General features: G+C 41.2%; 1 protein-coding gene across 3 annotated transcripts in view; it reads left to right on the forward strand.

Moving 5' to 3' along the window:
* The window catches only part of ELMO1 (engulfment and cell motility 1), a 683,834-nt gene that overhangs the window by 472,741 nt on the left and 193,350 nt on the right, over positions 1–17,743 (forward strand). For all 3 annotated transcript variants that reach the window (XM_030204026.1, XM_030204017.1, XM_030204035.1), the window contains one exon: positions 8,236–8,372. In XM_030204026.1, coding sequence (XP_030059886.1) covers positions 8,236–8,372 — 137 coding nt within the window. The remainder of the gene's footprint in view (positions 1–8,235; positions 8,373–17,743) is intronic.

Below are 17,743 nucleotides of genomic sequence, written 5' to 3' on the forward strand. Positions count from 1 at the left end.
CAGCAAAGGAGGATCGTCAGTCGGTCCTTCGACGTTTTACCTCCTGTAGTTTCGGCTTGTTTGAATGCAAGTGTTCCATCAGGAATCGCTCGCCAGTAGAGAACGTTTTCGTCAGCATTGAAAATGTCACGAAGTGCAAACTCGTTCAAGATGGTAGGATGAACTGAAACAACCCAATTTTCAGCACCAAAGTCATCAGCGTCTTGTTTTTCACCATGGTGTTTCTTGAATTTTATGTTGTTCCTCTACTTTCATCTTTCCAACCATCCAACAGTGGCTTTGAATTCAGTTAGTCCAAGACTTTCAGCTAGCTGATTAGCTTTCTCCATAAGCAGTAGACCACTGACAGGAAACTGTCTGCTCCTGACTTGAGAAAACCACCGAAGAAGAGCATCTTCTACCTCTTTAGCTTTTCCCACCCGTTTTCGTTTCCGTTGTGGATTTGTATTGTTTTGCCAGTCTTCCAGAAGCTGGTCTTTCTGCTTCAAGATACGTGAAATTTGACTGGGATTGACACCATATTCTTTAGCAATAGATGCTTGACTTTTTTTGTTTTCTAATTTTTTTAAGAACTTCTATTCGTTCAGTCAGTGTTAGTCTTACAGTTGTGCGATGACGACGACGATGACGACTCCAGTGTACATTCTAACAAAATTCTTTCGCTTATTCTGCCTATGGCAGTTAAAGGGGCTGTAAATTTGAAATCTCGTTGGTTGTCACTCGCCAATCGGCTTCCATATTCCGTGCGCGCGCTTATGGGAGTCTTTCCTGCAGAGGAGTGGTCTTAAACCATGCATATAAGCAAATTTTGCACTTATCAGTGGTGCACTAAACCAAAGTTTGGCCCCATAGAAATTGATGGCGCCAAAAACGGGGCCGAAGTACGGCATGCAGTTAAACAGAGCATGCGCTTATCCGACGTGCACTTAAATGGAGTGCACTGTTTGTTTGTGTGTGTGTGTGTGTATATATATATATATATACACACACATACACACACACATGGATAGGTGGCAGAACTGAATATATGTACATATATAGAATGTGTTGCCTGCCAATGCCTATACATATAGGGGACAATTCTAAGTTGTTGTCTCCATTTAGGTGCCCTGGTGAGAGCTTATTGTGTATGGACACCTGGGCGCCAAAGTGTGCAAGTAGAAAACTGTTGTTGTTAATTTCTCACATGATATCATTCAAAATCATCTCTTTAGTATGCAAACTCCTTTAGACAGGCATGCTCTCATCACTGTCAGGTATATTGTTCCCTTATACCCCTTCTAGATCCTAAAGTCACTCCAGCAGAATTTGTTGTACCCTCTTTCCGACAAATTTTTCTAGACTCTACAAGAGACTGTCTTTTTACTGTAGTAGACCCTGCCTTTTGGAACTATTTACCTAGTTAGCTCAGGTTAGAACCCTCCTACCCATTTCAGGAAAAACCTGAAAGCATTCCTATTTCAGGATGCATTTGGCACTTAATCATAACAAGAGGAACAAAACTGCAGAATCTGTGGCAGTGTTAAGAGCATAGGCTTAACGGCATAAGTTATCTGGGGGTGTTTTCACTTGTACTATAAAGCCTTAAGTTTTCTTTTCCCTTCCTCCCTCTCACTACTATCTCTTAAATTGTTTAAATGCAAACCGCTTGACAGTTGTTCCCAAACTAAACTAAAACTAGTGTACATGTGAGTGCCCATTATCAGTTTAGAGTCACCCCCCCCCCCCATTTACACCTGCCATAGACCTGATGTAAATGGGGGTGCCTAAATGTAGCAGGCACGCAGGCAACTTGCACTATTTTGTAGGTTGTCAGCCAAAATGTCTGCTCCGCCTATGGCCCACCCAGGTGAAAGCCCCCCCCCCCCCCCCCCCATAAATATGTGCTATCCCATTTGAGTGCCTATTTGTAAAGTACCACTTAGGAGCCAAAATGACATTTTTACAGATAAATGTGCACTTAGATGCCTAAATGTTGTCATTCTGTACATTTATGCACAGAGTTGGCACTTAAATGTAAGCAATTTTTTTTGTAAAATTGCCCCTTTAGTGGGCGTACTTAGCCACTATACCTATAGCTAATGAATGAGTTTACTTGGGACTGTATTTTTTTTACCAGTCCTAAAATAAACCATATAGTTACATTTATAGCAGCTGAATATGACCACTATGGGGGCAATTCTATAACAGGGTGCCCACTCTAGGCACTGGTTATGGTATCTCTTATGCCTATTCTATAAAGAAAAGTAGGCACCTACATTTTTATTTTTACAGAATACAAGCATAAGTGATAGAGAACAAACATACTTCTAGGTGCAACCAATTTACACCAGTCCTACATGTAAATGCTGTTGCCTAGCTGTGTGAATGTACGTTCATATATTAAAGTATTGTATAATTTATGCATATGCACATTTGTTCCCCCTAATTCTATAACAGTGTGCCTAAATTTAAGCACCGTCCCCCTGGATTCTGTATGTGGCGCCCAAAATTGGGCACTGATACAAAATGCTCACCCAACTAAATTACCTCACAAGCCAAATAGTGCCAATAATTCAGTGCTAATTGGCACCAATTTGGATTTGCATGCTCATCTTGCTACGTGTTCTATAACAATGTGCACCTAAATTCCATGGCACGGAACGCAAAAGAGGGGTGTGCCCATGAGAAGTATATGGGTGGATTAGGGGCGTTCCTAAAATTTGTGCATCATAATATAGAATACCGGGGATATGCGCCGGGAATAACACCTGAATTCAGCAGATTTAAGTTTGGCACTCAATGCTATTCTAAACTGGGTGTTCATCTATGCCCATTATAGAATAGCGTTGATCTCTGATTTTTCAGCACCATTTACTGAATCTAGCCCCATATATGTGCTTAACTTTATACAATACCACCATCCACATGTGTAAATGTACACTTAAATCCAAGAAGACAGGAGGAGCCTCCACGGAAAGTCAAAGCAAAACAGCAAAAGTAGAGGCTGACAAATGCGCAAACCAATAGGGAGATGATATAAAAAACAAGTTTATTCAGAATATTCATATGAAGGACCCGACACGGTCCGTGTTTCGGCGCCAAAGCGCCTGCTTCAGAGGTCACAATCAACTTTCTACAAAAAAACAGGACAAATTAAAAACATAATATTAAGAGATTACAAATAAAATATATCCACCTTAATAAAATATGTAGCCAACCATATACAGACATTCATAATAGTATTGCACATTTGTAGATATATTATATGAAAAAAATGTTAATATATTATAATTATGTGAGCAGATATTGTGGACAGAGAAACACCAAACAATGAAAAGTGATAACTGTCAAATAAATGACTGATAAATGAAAGGCATAGGTCAGGCTGATGAAACATCGACATATCTACATATATATTTATCCTGATCTAATGGTAAAAAATACATTCATACAACTTGAACAAGTAAAATACTTCAAGACATCATGATCCGACACCATTTGAAACTACATTATATTTACATATTAATTATAAATATAATTCAATGAAATAATGTCAAACCTCTGAGAAGAAGCTGATAGGCTTGAATAATTTCTTTATGTATGCAAGTTAATCTACTGTAAAAGGATAAAAACATTTTTAAAAAACTACAGAAGGATAAAATTCCTGTTATTTCATAAAAATGTAAATCAGTTAAACTGGGCCATTCTATATATATATATATAGATCATCATCTTTATACAAAACATAGGTGTAAAACATGTATTTATGTCTAAACAGGCAAATGCCTAAGGTAAACTATTGGAATGTTGTGCACTGTAATACCTAAAATTGCTGCATGAAACATTCCAAAATGGAGGGATAAAGAGTATATGTCACCTAGTGACACTAGCTCACATTACCATCAAGATGTGAAGAGAACGAGAGAGCTATACAGCACATCAAAAAAATATATAAAGAGTTATAAATCAAATAACTGAAGAAATAATTATATAGTATAAATAAGATGCCTTCCACAAAGAAAAAATGTATATACACAAGCATACCGAATGGATAGGTATCCAGAGGAAAAATACAAACAGACCCATTGCACCAAAAGACAAAAAGTGTGGCCAATAAATGCTTGAAAAACAGAACATACTCTGAGTATAACTTCATTCAATAAAAACAATGAAGCAAGAAATAAATACTCCAAAAAAGATAAGAGAAATGAAGACCACAAAACAATCCTGAACAAACAAAAAACTTACCAGAGAGAACAAAAGAACAGCCAACCGATCAGCAAACACCATGTGACAAGAAACAGAATGCCAGGAAATGGCAGTTATTTAAACTAGAAAGTCATACATATGTATGAGCTTCTCGTTAAGTATGTAAATTATCTACCAAAGCTCAAGCAGACAACAAATGATGGCATTACACTGATAGTGAAACCAGTATCGTCCACTCAAAAAAATAAATAAATAAACAGTAGTAATGTTGTATACCATTAAAAGTTATGTTGGCACACAAAAAAATTAAACTTTAAAAAATGGATAAGAACAAACCATTAAAAATATATAATAATAAACATTAAATGTTCTTAATACAAAAATATGAAGACTAAAAATTTTTTTTTAAATATATTGGATGAATATATATAAAATTATCAAAAAATATCAAAACAAATATATATATATATATATACACACACATATACAGTGGGGGAAATAAGTATTTGATCCCTTGCTGATTTTGTAAGTTTGCCCACTGACAAAGACATGAGCAGCCCATAATTGAAGGGTAGGTTATTGGTAACAGTGAGAGATAGCACATCACAAATTAAATCCGGAAAATCACATTGTGGAAAGTATATGAATTTATTTGCATTCTGCAGAGGGAAATAAGTATTTGATCCCCCACCAACCAGTAAGAGATCTGGCCCCTACAGACCAGGTAGATGCTCCAAATCAACTCGTTACCTGCATGACAGACAGCTGTCGGCAATGGTCACCTGTATGAAAGACACCTGTCCACAGACTCAGTGAATCAGTCAGACTCTAACCTCTACAAAATGGCCAAGAGCAAGGAGCTGTCTAAGGATGTCAGGGACAAGATCATACACCTGCACAAGGCTGGAATGGGCTACAAAACCATCAGTAAGACGCTGGGCGAGAAGGAGACAACTGTTGGTGCCATAGTAAGAAAATGGAAGAAGTACAAAATGACTGTCAATCGACAAAGATCTGGGGCTCCACGCAAAATCTCACCTCGTGGGGTATCCTTGATCATGAGGAAGGTTAGAAATCAGCCTACAACTACAAGGGGGGAACTTGTCAATGATCTCAAGGCAGCTGGGACCACTGTCACCACGAAAACCATTGGTAACACATTACGACATAACGGATTGCAATCCTGCAGTGCCCGCAAGGTCCCCCTGCTCCGGAAGGCACATGTGACGGCCCGTCTGAAGTTTGCCAGTGAACACCTGGATGATGCCGAGAGTGATTGGGAGAAGGTGCTGTGGTCAGATGAGACAAAAATTGAGCTCTTTGGCATGAACTCAACTCGCCGTGTTTGGAGGAAGAGAAATGCTGCCTATGACCCAAAGAACACCGTCCCCACTGTCAAGCATGGAGGTGGAAATGTTATGTTTTGGGGGTGTTTCTCTGCTAAGGGCACAGGACTACTTCACCGCATCAATGGGAGAATGGATGGGGCCATGTACCGTACAATTCTGAGTGACAACCTCCTTCCCTCCGCCAGGGCCTTAAAAATGGGTCGTGGCTGGGTCTTCCAGCACGACAATGACCCAAAACATACAGCCAAGGCAACAAAGGAGTGGCTCAGGAAGAAGCACATTAGGGTCATGGAGTGGCCTAGCCAGTCACCAGACCTTAATCCCATTGAAAACTTATGGAGGGAGCTGAAGCTGCGAGTTGCCAAGCGACAGCCCAGAACTCTTAATGATTTAGAGATGATCTGCAAAGAGGAGTGGACCAAAATTCCTCCTGACATGTGTGCAAACCTCATCATCAACTACAGAAGACGTCTGACCGCTGTGCTTGCCAACAAGGGTTTTGCCACCAAGTATTAGGTCTTGTTTGCCAGAGGGATTAAATACTTATTTCCCTCTGCAGAATGCAAATAAATTCATATACTTTCCACAATGTGATTTTCCGGATTTAATTTGTGATGTGCTATCTCTCACTGTTACCAATAACCTACCCTTCAATTATGGGCTGCTCATGTCTTTGTCAGTGGGCAAACTTACAAAATCAGCAAGGGATCAAATACTTATTTCCCCCACTGTATATACACATATATATATCATTAAACCAGAATAAAAATATTAACAAATGAGCGAATGCTGATACTATTGGCCAAACAAGATAAAAACCTATTTCTCATAAAAAATGTATCAATTCTAAAGAAGCATTCAGACCATGTGGAGATAACGAATTTAAGAGAAAAATGATTCTTTGTTCCTCTTTTAGTAAATCTGTATCAAGATTTCCTCTTCTCCATGATGCCCTCAAGACTATTGTGATTCTTATCATGCCAGTGTTCAACTAAAGGAGCGCTGGTAACATGTCAGCTAATACAGCTTCTATGTTCTATAATACGAGTCTTGATCGCTCTTTTGGTCTTCCCTATATAAAGCATCGGACAAGGGCACATGATAATATAAATAACATTCCTGGTGTTACAGTCAGATAGATGTCTGAGCTTATATTTCTTGTGTGTGTGGGGAGGCTAAATTCTTTACTTACTATAGCATGTGAACATACACTACATCTGTCACAAGTCCTATGACCCTGAAGAATATCCATAATTGGATCATCTACCTGGTATGGTAATGCTGATGGTACTAGTGTTTCTTTAAAGTTCCTATTCCTCAAATAGGCAATCACTAGATCCTTATTCCTGAAGCACTCATGCCCCTCCAAAATGTGTCAATGTCTCCTTATAGATTTCTGCCAGAAATGTACACTTACACATGTGGCTGCTGTACATCTAAGTGCTATTCTATAAGTACTCACTACAATGGCTGAACGTGTAAACTGTAAGAGGTATTCACAGGGGAGGGGCATAGGTGGGGCCAACATTAACACATAGGTGGGGTCAACATTTACACATAGGTGTGCCCACTGATGCCAGCCAGAGACCCGGTGTAAATATGCAAGTCTACATTTAGAAGTGCCGATGCCAACTTTTGCCAGCATTCTGTAAGGACACCTACACATGTAAGTCTCTTTAAAGAGTAGGCTCACTGCCCGTGTTACTTGGCACCTAAATGGAGGAGAAATTGTCTAACAGGATGTCATAAACATGCACCATCTGCTGGCCAAAGTAAAATACTCTTCAGAATAAATTTAGGCAGGAAAATATCCAATACATTTTACAGGCTTAAAAGACGCTGTTTCTTCACACAGGGTACTTAGAGTTATGTGCCACTTGCACACATTAATGTACACAAAATTGGCACTTACACAGTTAAGTTGCTGTAGTTTGACGGAGTGCTGTTTGGAAAAGGGTGTGCATACTGTGTATAAGCATGTGGTGAAGCTGCCACTTATACGTACAGCTGACTGAATGCTGTAAATTACGAGCACTTTTGCCATATTTAGGTGCCAACAGTTTCACCAGCTCTGGCTGATACTATTGCAAGTGCTAAATGTAAGGCATGCCAGTACTGGGTCATGCTAGTATTTAAGAGAATCTGAGTGCCCTGGTGCCATTATAGAATGGGCTGTCAACACCTGACTTCCGGACACCTAAAAGGAGGTGTCCACATATAGAATTGCCCCTTATGGTGCCTTTATTTAGGTGCCCTGAGGCTACATGGTAGGTGTCTATTCTGTAATGGAATCTAGGCACATAGATTCCATTATTGAGTGCAGGTGTAACCCAGTATCAGAGTGCCTAACATGTGAGGTGCCAGAAATGACCAGCCATGGAGCTGGTGTAATTGCAGGTGCCAAAATGTGGCTGACATGCATGTAACTTACAGTATTCTGTCAGTAATGCATATAAGAGAGAGCCATGACTATGTCCTGAACATATTCTGCCCCTGAACATATTCTGCCCCCTTGCAGATACCTTCTCTGTGTAAGTTAAGTGGGTGTTGGCAGAATAGAGCTTAGGTGTCCTGCTAACACCTATGCATAGAATTACTGGTATTCTGAATATTTACGTTTCTGACCCATGTGTCATATTGCTCAAGTCTGTATCTGGTGTTTATACTTTGTTCTCCTCCCAACTCTTGTTTGCAGCCAGTGAAACCTGCAACGATTTCCACCCAATGTTCTTCACTCATGACAGATCCTTTGAGGAGTTCTTCTGCATCTGTATCCAGCTGTTGAACAAGACTTGGAAGGAAATGAGGGCAACCTCTGAAGATTTCAACAAGGTAAGGAAGTAAAGGCAATAGCCTACGTAACTCTGATCTAATATTTAGAAACCATAGATAGGAGCATTCAAAGGATTTTGTACAAGTATTGTTCTAGCTGCAAAATTGACTTTTAGTTGTGTATAGTATTATTCGAAATCCTACTCTCGGCGCTTAATGCCTTTATTCTATGTGTATGACCCAGGTGGTGAAGCAATGACATAAGTGTGAACATATGACCAGCTAACCCCAAGAGTCAGCACCGCATTGTGGGAGATTGTTTGACTCTTTCCCAAATGCTCAAAGCCTTTATAGGCAGCACCCTGCCAATACTAATCTGCCACCACTGTTTCCTCTAAGCTGAACGGGAGTCCTCCACCTACAATCCTGCCGTCAGGCAGTGCTGTTTCACTATCACATTTTCAATAGTGAGGGGCAAGCAAACTCTGCAGGACTCCAGGGAACCTGCCTGTCTCTAGAGATTGAAAACTTGAAGCACCACCCCCTACTGGCAGCAATGCAGTTGCGGAGTGCTTAGCTTGCTGCATAGACCCAACAACTTGATGGCCTGTGTTTCCTTTTCTCTTATGTCATTTTCACATTTCTAGTTAACTGTATTTTTAATAAAATACATGATGGACCAAATGTAGTGTGAGAACTTCACACATGAATATTTTTTATTAGAACAACTCCCAGTAGGTGGCTCAAGGAGTTAAAGGATGTGAGAGATGGTGGTTAGTTTTTCAGCTTATTTTAGGAACTGAGTTAAAAATGAATAGGTGCTCTATCTTCAACTTTACTGGTCAATTTTTAGCATGTGAGCACCATACTATTTATGTATTTCCCACATTTCCCATCTCCCCATAATATCTTAATCCCTGTAAAATACAATTTTGCTTCAAAATCCAGATGCTTTAATTACTGTACCAGTTGTGCAACATTCTATTCTATTCTATTTCAAGATTTGTATTCTGCTTTTAACCTCAAGATGCAAAGCAGATAAGAAAATTAAACAAATATCTCATTCAGATAGAATATACAATCCTATATAATAATTTGCACCTCCAACATTCTACGTCTGGATGCCTGGGTTCGTAACACAATTCCCATTGGTCCGCCCTCGCGTCTAAACGTGATGACATCAGAAGGCGGATCAGTGAGAGGGAATGGAAGCCAGCACCAGCCAGCCACAGAACGTTGGAGGTGAGGATAGAATCGCGGGATAATTGCCCCCTCCCTCCCCCGTGTCCTCCCAGTTCCAGGCCCCCTCCCTCTCCTCCGAGTGCTAGCCCAACCTGCGTTGCCTGCCCTCTTCTCCCAGTCCTCGCCTGCCCCTCGCCTTCCTGTGTGTCGCCCAGAATTTAAAAGTTCTTACCCTGGGGTCCGGCAGCAGCAGTGAAAGGCGAGCAGGTACGGCACTTCAGCCTGCCTTCTCTTCTCTCTCAGCTCTGCCTCTGGTCCCACCCTTCCGGAAACAGGAAATGAGGGCGGGACCAGAGGCAGAGCTGAAACGGGAAGGCAGGATGAAGCGCCGTGCCTGCTCGCCTTTCACTGCTGCCGCCGGACCCCGAGGTAAGAACTTCTAAATTCTGGGCAGCACGCAGGAAGGCGGAGGACTGGGAGAAGAGGGCAGGCAACGCAGGTTGGGCTTGCACTCGGAGGGGAGAGAGAAAGGGAGGGAGGCGCGGGGGTCTGGAACTCGGAGGAGAGGGGGGCATGGAACTCGGAGGGAGGGAGGGGGGCCTGGAATTCGGAGGAAGGGAGGGGGGCCTGGAATTCGGAGGAGAGGGGGGAGGAGGAGGGGGGCCTGGAACTCGGAGGAGAGGGATAGGGGAGAAGGAGAGGGGGGCCTGGAACTCGGAGGAGAGTGAGGGAGGCAGGCCTGGAACTCTGAGGAGAGGGAGGGAGGCAGGCCTAGAACTCGGAGGAGTGGGGAGTTTGGAACTCAGAGGGGAGGGGGGCCTGGAACTCGGATGAGAGGGGGGGAGGGAGGGGGCCAAGCTGGAACTCGGAGGATAACTTTGCTAGCGCCCGTTTCATTTGTGTGAGAAACGAGCATGTTTTACTAATTACTCAGTAATCCATACAATTAAAAACTGTCAACACTTATTGCTGTAAATCAGTAATCTAAAAAGAAAAAGGATAAGCTTTTAAAACTTTCTGAAAAGAATTGAAAGGCATAGTTGAGCAAATTTTCACAGGAAGGCTATTCCATATTGTAGCTAACTGAAATGGAAATGAACCTTCCCATATAGACTTTAAATGCATTCTTTACTAATGGAATATCAAGTGTCAGTGTTCTTGGAAACAGAAGTAAATCCCCTACCATTTCTGAATTAGCTCCATATACACTCTTGTAAACATCCTTTCTCCTCTACTGTAACCCTAATTCACTCACAGATATGGCAGCTGCATCAGGGAACAGATTATTTTTTGGCTTTCTGAGAGACACATGCAGTGTGCTTCATCACTGGACCTAATCCTACAACCAACAGGAAGTGCAGGATAAATTGAGGAATAGAAATCCATAGGAACGATCATTTCCCGTGGAGAAGTGTCCTTTGTGCCATCTCTGTTTTCTATTTTAACAGGAAGATGATAGGATGATGTAAATCTCAAGTTTGAAATGTTCTCACCCACTCTTGCTCTCTTATGCTTGTCTTCTCCCATCCTCCCATCTCCCTCTTCAAATGACCCATCTAGCCAACCACCTTTACCATCCTCCCACACACAGCCAGCCGTCTCCTCCCTAACTAGTCCTCACTACCCAGGAGTTCAGTTAGTTACCCCTTCCAGCTAGCCAGCCACTCCGCACAGTTGCTATCCCTAGCTAGCAAGCTAGCCAGTCAGCCAGCCAAATTCCACACTCCAGCCCTTCCAGCCTTTTAGTTGCTGCCACCAAAGGTAGATGTTTTCTATCATATGCACTGCATGGCTCTCTTTAAGTTTGAGCTAAGCAGTATAGAAGCTCCTTTATTAGTCTCACAATACATGACACATTGAGACCACCGTGGGAATTCCTGAAGCTAGATTGGGACCAACAAGAGGGGAAACTATTTTAGATCTAGTCCTTACTAGTACATAGGATCTGATGTGAAGGGCAAATGTTGTGGGGCTGCCAGGTTATAGCGATAACAATATGATCAAATTTGTCATCACTGGAAGGATGTCACTAAAAATAACCATTGCTGTAGCATTTAATTAAGGAAGTTAGGAAAACAAAACTTCAAGGGGCCATTGCTAGGATCAATGTTTGCATGAAGCATGGGCAAAAAATATTTTGGAAGCCCAGTCAAATTATGTTCCATACATTAAAAAAAAGTTTGAAAGAAGGCCCTATGACTGCCAGTGTGGTTTAATGATGAAGGGAAAACCAAAATGGCATTTTTCACAAAATGAAAGCAGACCCTGAAAAGGAAAACAGTGGTGAGCATAAGCACTGTCAAATGAGGTATAAAACAGTAATAAGGTAGACCAAGAAAGAACTTGAAAAGAAGTAGGTGATAGAGATAAATACTAATATTAGAACTTTTAAAAGTGCATTTGAAAGAGAAAGCTCATGAGGGAGTCAGTTGGACCACTAGACAACCTGGGGTAAAAGAAGTGCTCAAGGAAAATAAGATAATAGCAGAGAAATGAAGTTTCCTATTTACTAACCACACTGTTGTACTATGAAAATTGACTGCAGAATTCACTAACCTGCAGTACTACAGCAATATACTTTTCAGTTATTGCAACCAAGAATATCACATACAGTGGTGGAAATAAGTATTTGATCCCTTGCTGATTTTGTAAGTTTGCCCACTGACAAAGACATGAGCAGCCCATAATTGAAGGGTAGGTTATTGGTAACAGTGAGAGATAGCACATCACAAATTAAATCCGGAAAATCACATTGTGGAAAGTATATGAATTTATTTGCATTCTGCAGAGGGAAATAAGTATTTAATCCCTCTGGCAAACAAGACCTAATACTTGGTGGCAAAACCCTTGTTGGCAAGCACAGCGGTCAGACGTCTTCTGTAGTTGATGATGAGGTTTGCACACATGTCAGGAGGAATTTTGGTCCACTCCTCTTTGCAGATCATCTCTAAATCATTAAGAGTTCTGGGCTGTCGCTTGGCAACTCGCAGCTTCAGCTCCCTCCATAAGTTTTCAATGGGATTAAGGTCTGGTGACTGGCTAGGCCACTCCATGACCCTAATGTGCTTCTTCCTGAGCCACTCCTTTGTTGCCTTGGCTGTATGTTTTGGGTCATTGTCGTGCTGGAAGACCCAGCCACGACCCATTTTTAAGGCCCTGGCGGAGGTAAGGAGGTTGTCATTCAGAATTGTACGGTACATGGCCCCATCCATTCTCCCATTGATGCGGTGAAGTAGTCCTGTGCCCTTAGCAGAGAAACACCCCCAAAACATAACATTTCCATCTCCATGCTTGACAGTGGGGACGGTGTTCTTTGGGTCATAGGCAGCATTTCTCTTCCTCCAAACACGGCGAGTTGAGTTCATGCCAAAGAGCTCAATTTTTGTCTCATCTGACCACAGCACCTTCTCCCAATCACTCTCGGCATCATCCAGGTGTTCACTGGCAAACTTCAGACGGGCCGTCACATGTGCCTTCCGGAGCAGGGGGACCTTGCGGGCACTGCAGGATTGCAATCCGTTATGGCGTAATGTGTTACCAATGGTTTTCGTGGTGACAGTGGTCCCAGCTGCCTTGAGATCATTGACAAGTTCCCCCCTTGTAGTGGTAGGCTGATTTCTAACCTTCCTCATGATCAAGGATACCCCACGAGGTGAGATTTTGCGTGGAGCCCCAGATCTTTGTCGATTGACAGTCATTTTGTACTTCTTCCATTTTCTTACTATGGCACCAACAGTTGTCTCCTTCTCGCCCAGCGTCTTACTGATGGTTTTGTAGCCCATTCCAGCCTTGTGCAGGTGTATGATCTTGTCCCTGACATCCTTAGACAGCTCCTTGCTCTTGGCCATTTTGTAGAGGTTAGAGTCTGACTGATTCACTGAGTCTGTGGACAGGTGTCTTTCATACAGGTGACCATTGCCGACAGCTGTCTGTCATGCAGGTAACGAGTTGATTTGGAGCATCTACCTGGTCTGTAGGGGCCAGATCTCTTACTGGTTGGTGGGGGATCAAATACTTATTTCCCTCTGCAGAATGCAAATAAATTCATATATTTTCCACAATGTGATTTTCCGGATTTAATTTGTGATGTGCTATCTCTCACTGTTACCAATAACCTACCCTTCAATTATGGGCTGCTCATGTCTTTGTCAGTGGGCAAACTTACAAAATCAGCAAGGGATCAAATACTTATTTCCACCACTGTATTACAAATCGCTGCAACGCAAAGACAGTGGATCCCAATTCAGGCCTGCCTTCTTTTACAGGGCCAGGGATTAAAAAAACAAACAAACAAAGATACTACAGCCTGTTTTCCAATAAGAGCCCCCTCCACCTGATTGCTTTTCCGATAAGAGAGCCCACAGAACCCTCTACTCTATCATTGATCTCTTTTCCAATAAGAACCCTCCCCTGAAACTCATCCTCTACCATCTCGCTTTTCCAAGAAGAGACCCCCCCCCCCTAGAACCCACCCCTCACCCCCTGATCATTTTTGCAATAAGCGCCCCCATTCAGGCACCCTGTACCCTCTGTTCCATAGGGGGATCTCCCCAGTGGGTGGTAGGATAGGACAGGAGCAATCTCTGGATGTCCCTGCTCTAGCAAACACTCTCAGTTAAAATGGTAGCCTCAGACACCACTGCCACTAGGGTCAGACTGGAAGAAGAGGTAGATGGTATTGTGACACATGCTTTCTTCCTGTTCTAGTTCCTGTTTTATGGTAATAAATGAGTTATAGCAATATATTATCATCAGATGACATTTCCAGCGTAACCTCCCCCCCCCCCCCCCCCCATTAGAATAGTGAATTTAGGATTAGAAAAGTCAGTACACATAGATAAAAATAACTCAGAGGCAGCAAGATGTCATAAACAATAGAAACCATAGAGAAGTGGGGGGGGGGGGGGGGGGGACAATACCAACCCAGAGAAAAGTAGATCACAGCAGAATAATGGGCTGGGGAAAACACATCCTTAATTTGGCTTTAAATTCCCTTATGTACAAATCTTAGATCATAAACTCCAGGAAAATACCCTACTGTATTTATCACAGATTTGGAATGGCAAGTAATCATTTTTAGTCTGTATATTCAAATCAAAAGTTCTCCAAGGTATAATACTAGATTCTGTACAGGTTACATATATAGAGAGCTATATACTTTAACATTTTGAGTCATGAAAACCTTTAATAGATATTGTATAAACATTAAAAGTAGTTTTCTTCCATGCTTACCATTTCTAATATCTTGTGTAAAAATTTAAATATTATAGTATAATCATATGTACAGTAACAGTCCTATTAGTAGCGGTCACTTCTATGTTGGACAGCATTCAAGTTTTATAGTTCCCACAAATATTCATCCTTGCCTGCCATTTGTCAGATTTATTGTCATGATGAAAATTATTGCTTTAAAGCATTCTAATTACGACTATGCCACTTTACAAAGTAGTGGTTGGCAATGTGTGTTCTTTGATGTATATATATTTTTTAATCCTGGTCATCTGCGCTTAATCTACTTATATGAACCTCTTCCTTATTGGTCTTCACTGTACGTCCACATTATATATAGGGCATCAATGGATTAGTACCATGAAAAATAAATCTGAAGAACAGGGAAAATATTAAATGTGGCACAGACTTTATCATCTGTGCTTCTTTGCTTATTTAGTTCAGTTTATTGCCGACCTTTTTGAAAGAATATCACTAAAGGTGGCATGTAGCATATTAAATAACCATAAGCAAACATGAACTTAGAAATATAGGCTAGATTCAGTAAATGATGCTCAAAAAAATAGGCATGGGAAAAGATCGGAGCTAAGAGCAATTCTATACAAGGCACATGCATATTTTAGCACCAATCTCACGCCTAACTTTGGGCGCCAGGCTTACGCCTGCTGAAACTAGGTGTAAATGCTGGTGCACAAGTTAGGTGCAGGCAGTATTCTATAATTGCACATGTAACTTTTTGGAATGCCCCTGACATCCCCTGACCATTCCCCCTTTTCAGATAATGCACCATGGGATTTAGGCACCATGCCTTATAGAATAGAACGCAGACACATGCACATGCAAATCCCGATTAATGCCAATTAACTGCAATAATTGTTAGCACCCAATTAGTGCTAGTTAACGGCTTGTTAATTAACTTATACGTGCATCTTGGGCATGCAAATTATGGCACCATATACAGAATCCAAGGGATAATGACCTATTGTACATAGTGGAGGAGTGGCTTAGTGGTTAGAGCACTTGTCTCGCAATCCAGAGGTGGCTGGTTCAAATCCCACGGCTGCTCCTTGTGATCTTGGGCAAGTCACTTAAGCCTCCATTGCCTCAGGTACAAACTTAGATTGTGAGCCTTCCTGGGACAGAGAAATATCCAGAGTACCTGAATGTAACTCACCTTGAGCTGCTACTGAAAAAGGTGTGAGCAAAATCTAAATAAATAAATATAGGCCATACATATTTATTTATTATAATGTGCAGTAAATAACCTGAATGCAAAATCCTGCACAGTATAGATTCCATGCCTGCAGCACAGAGCATCCAAAAAAAAAAGGTGAAAAAGAATGCCAACCTAGATACCAGAATCCCATAGTAGAAAGAAAAACAAGACCCCCTATAAAATGCAGGATATTTTTTTAATACTATGGGATATCTGAAATATTAGGAACTTTCCCAAATTTGAATATATATATATATATATATATATATATATATATATATATATATATATATAACCTACTAGAGGCGTCCATAAAACACCAACCCAAGTTTGATCAAGTATTTCACAGATAGAGTGAGGAGCTCTGGCCCAGGATTATCTTAAGTCTGGAACAGGCGAAGATCTAGCTGTTCTGTCATTTTCCTTCACTTTAGTTTTTATTAGATGCATTATCAAGGCATATTACATATACCATTACATCTTCCTTTAATTAGTTGTGCAACTAACTTGATGCCTTAAGTATCCAACCTGGAACTGGTATGAAACCCAAGCTAGTAGGATAAAAAAATAACACAAGAATAATCATACAAAAATAGAGATTTTCTCTTCAATTAAAGTAAATCAGAGCAACTGTTTCCCATTTAAAGGCTCATTGATGCACCAAAACTTCAGTGCACCCTCTTATGGCAGGTCAGGGGCTGGTGTAAATTAGCACACCTAAGTGCGCCATGCAATAGTATTCTGTAAGTTGCATTTATTTTTATTTATTTATTAGGATTTATTTACTGCCTTTTTGAAGGAATTCACTCAGGGTGGTGTATAGTAAGAATAAATCAAACATGAGCAATAGAGAATTACAGCTGTAAAAATATTCAAATAACAATACAAAGTATGGCATAGTATACTACTTACAAATTGCATGCATCGTGTGGTGACACACCCATGCTTCACTCGCATACTATACTCCCATAGACATTTCCCTTACAGGTACGCACTCAACAAATTTGACACATAGCAGTACTTGTAGAATAGCACCTAGCACTTGATGTACATACTGTAAATACAAGGTTTATTAGGGATTTACTATCCCACCCATCATTAAAAAAAATGTCTGAGCGGCTTAAAGCCTAAAATATAGGGGGGGGGGGGGGAAACAAAACACGACAAAGGAAAGAAGAGTGAACTACAATTTAGATAGGAAAGAAGAGGAGGTAATGGGGAGGGACTAGTTTATTTGAACTGTCTGGTCTAGCAGGTCTGGCACCAATGGTGTGTGTAGGTGCTAATATTCTGTAACTTACACACATATTTGGTGCCTAACATTAGACGCCAGTTTATAGAATTGCCCTTAATATGTTCTTCTGAGACAGCCTGAGTTATACCTGGCTTTGCTACATCTGAGCCAAACATATAATCTAAGGGCCCTATATTCAGCTGGCTATGATGTTTGCTGACTGCTGCTAATGTTAAACACAGAAATTCTACACTGTGCAATGACCTGGCACTGGCATTGAATTTCCAGGTTTCTGGAGCCGGATAATGCATAACTGGTTAAGTGCGATATTCAGCATTTAACCGGCTATGGATTACTGCATAAAGATAGGACTGACTTTTATACGGTTAACCTGGCCAGTTAAGCGATGAATATCGGCACTTATCAGCCAATACTGACTCCGCCCCCCCCCAGAATGCCCTGGCATTAACCGGTTATTTTCTGTAGTTAAGTGCCACTGAAAATTAGTGATTAGCCATGAACAGGCAAATGGCCAGGAACTGTTTCTGGATGGTTAAATTGCTTTGAGTT

This window comes from Microcaecilia unicolor, chromosome 1 (assembly GCF_901765095.1).
Source record: "Microcaecilia unicolor chromosome 1, aMicUni1.1, whole genome shotgun sequence".
NCBI classification, from domain to species: Eukaryota; Metazoa; Chordata; class Amphibia; order Gymnophiona; family Siphonopidae; genus Microcaecilia; species Microcaecilia unicolor.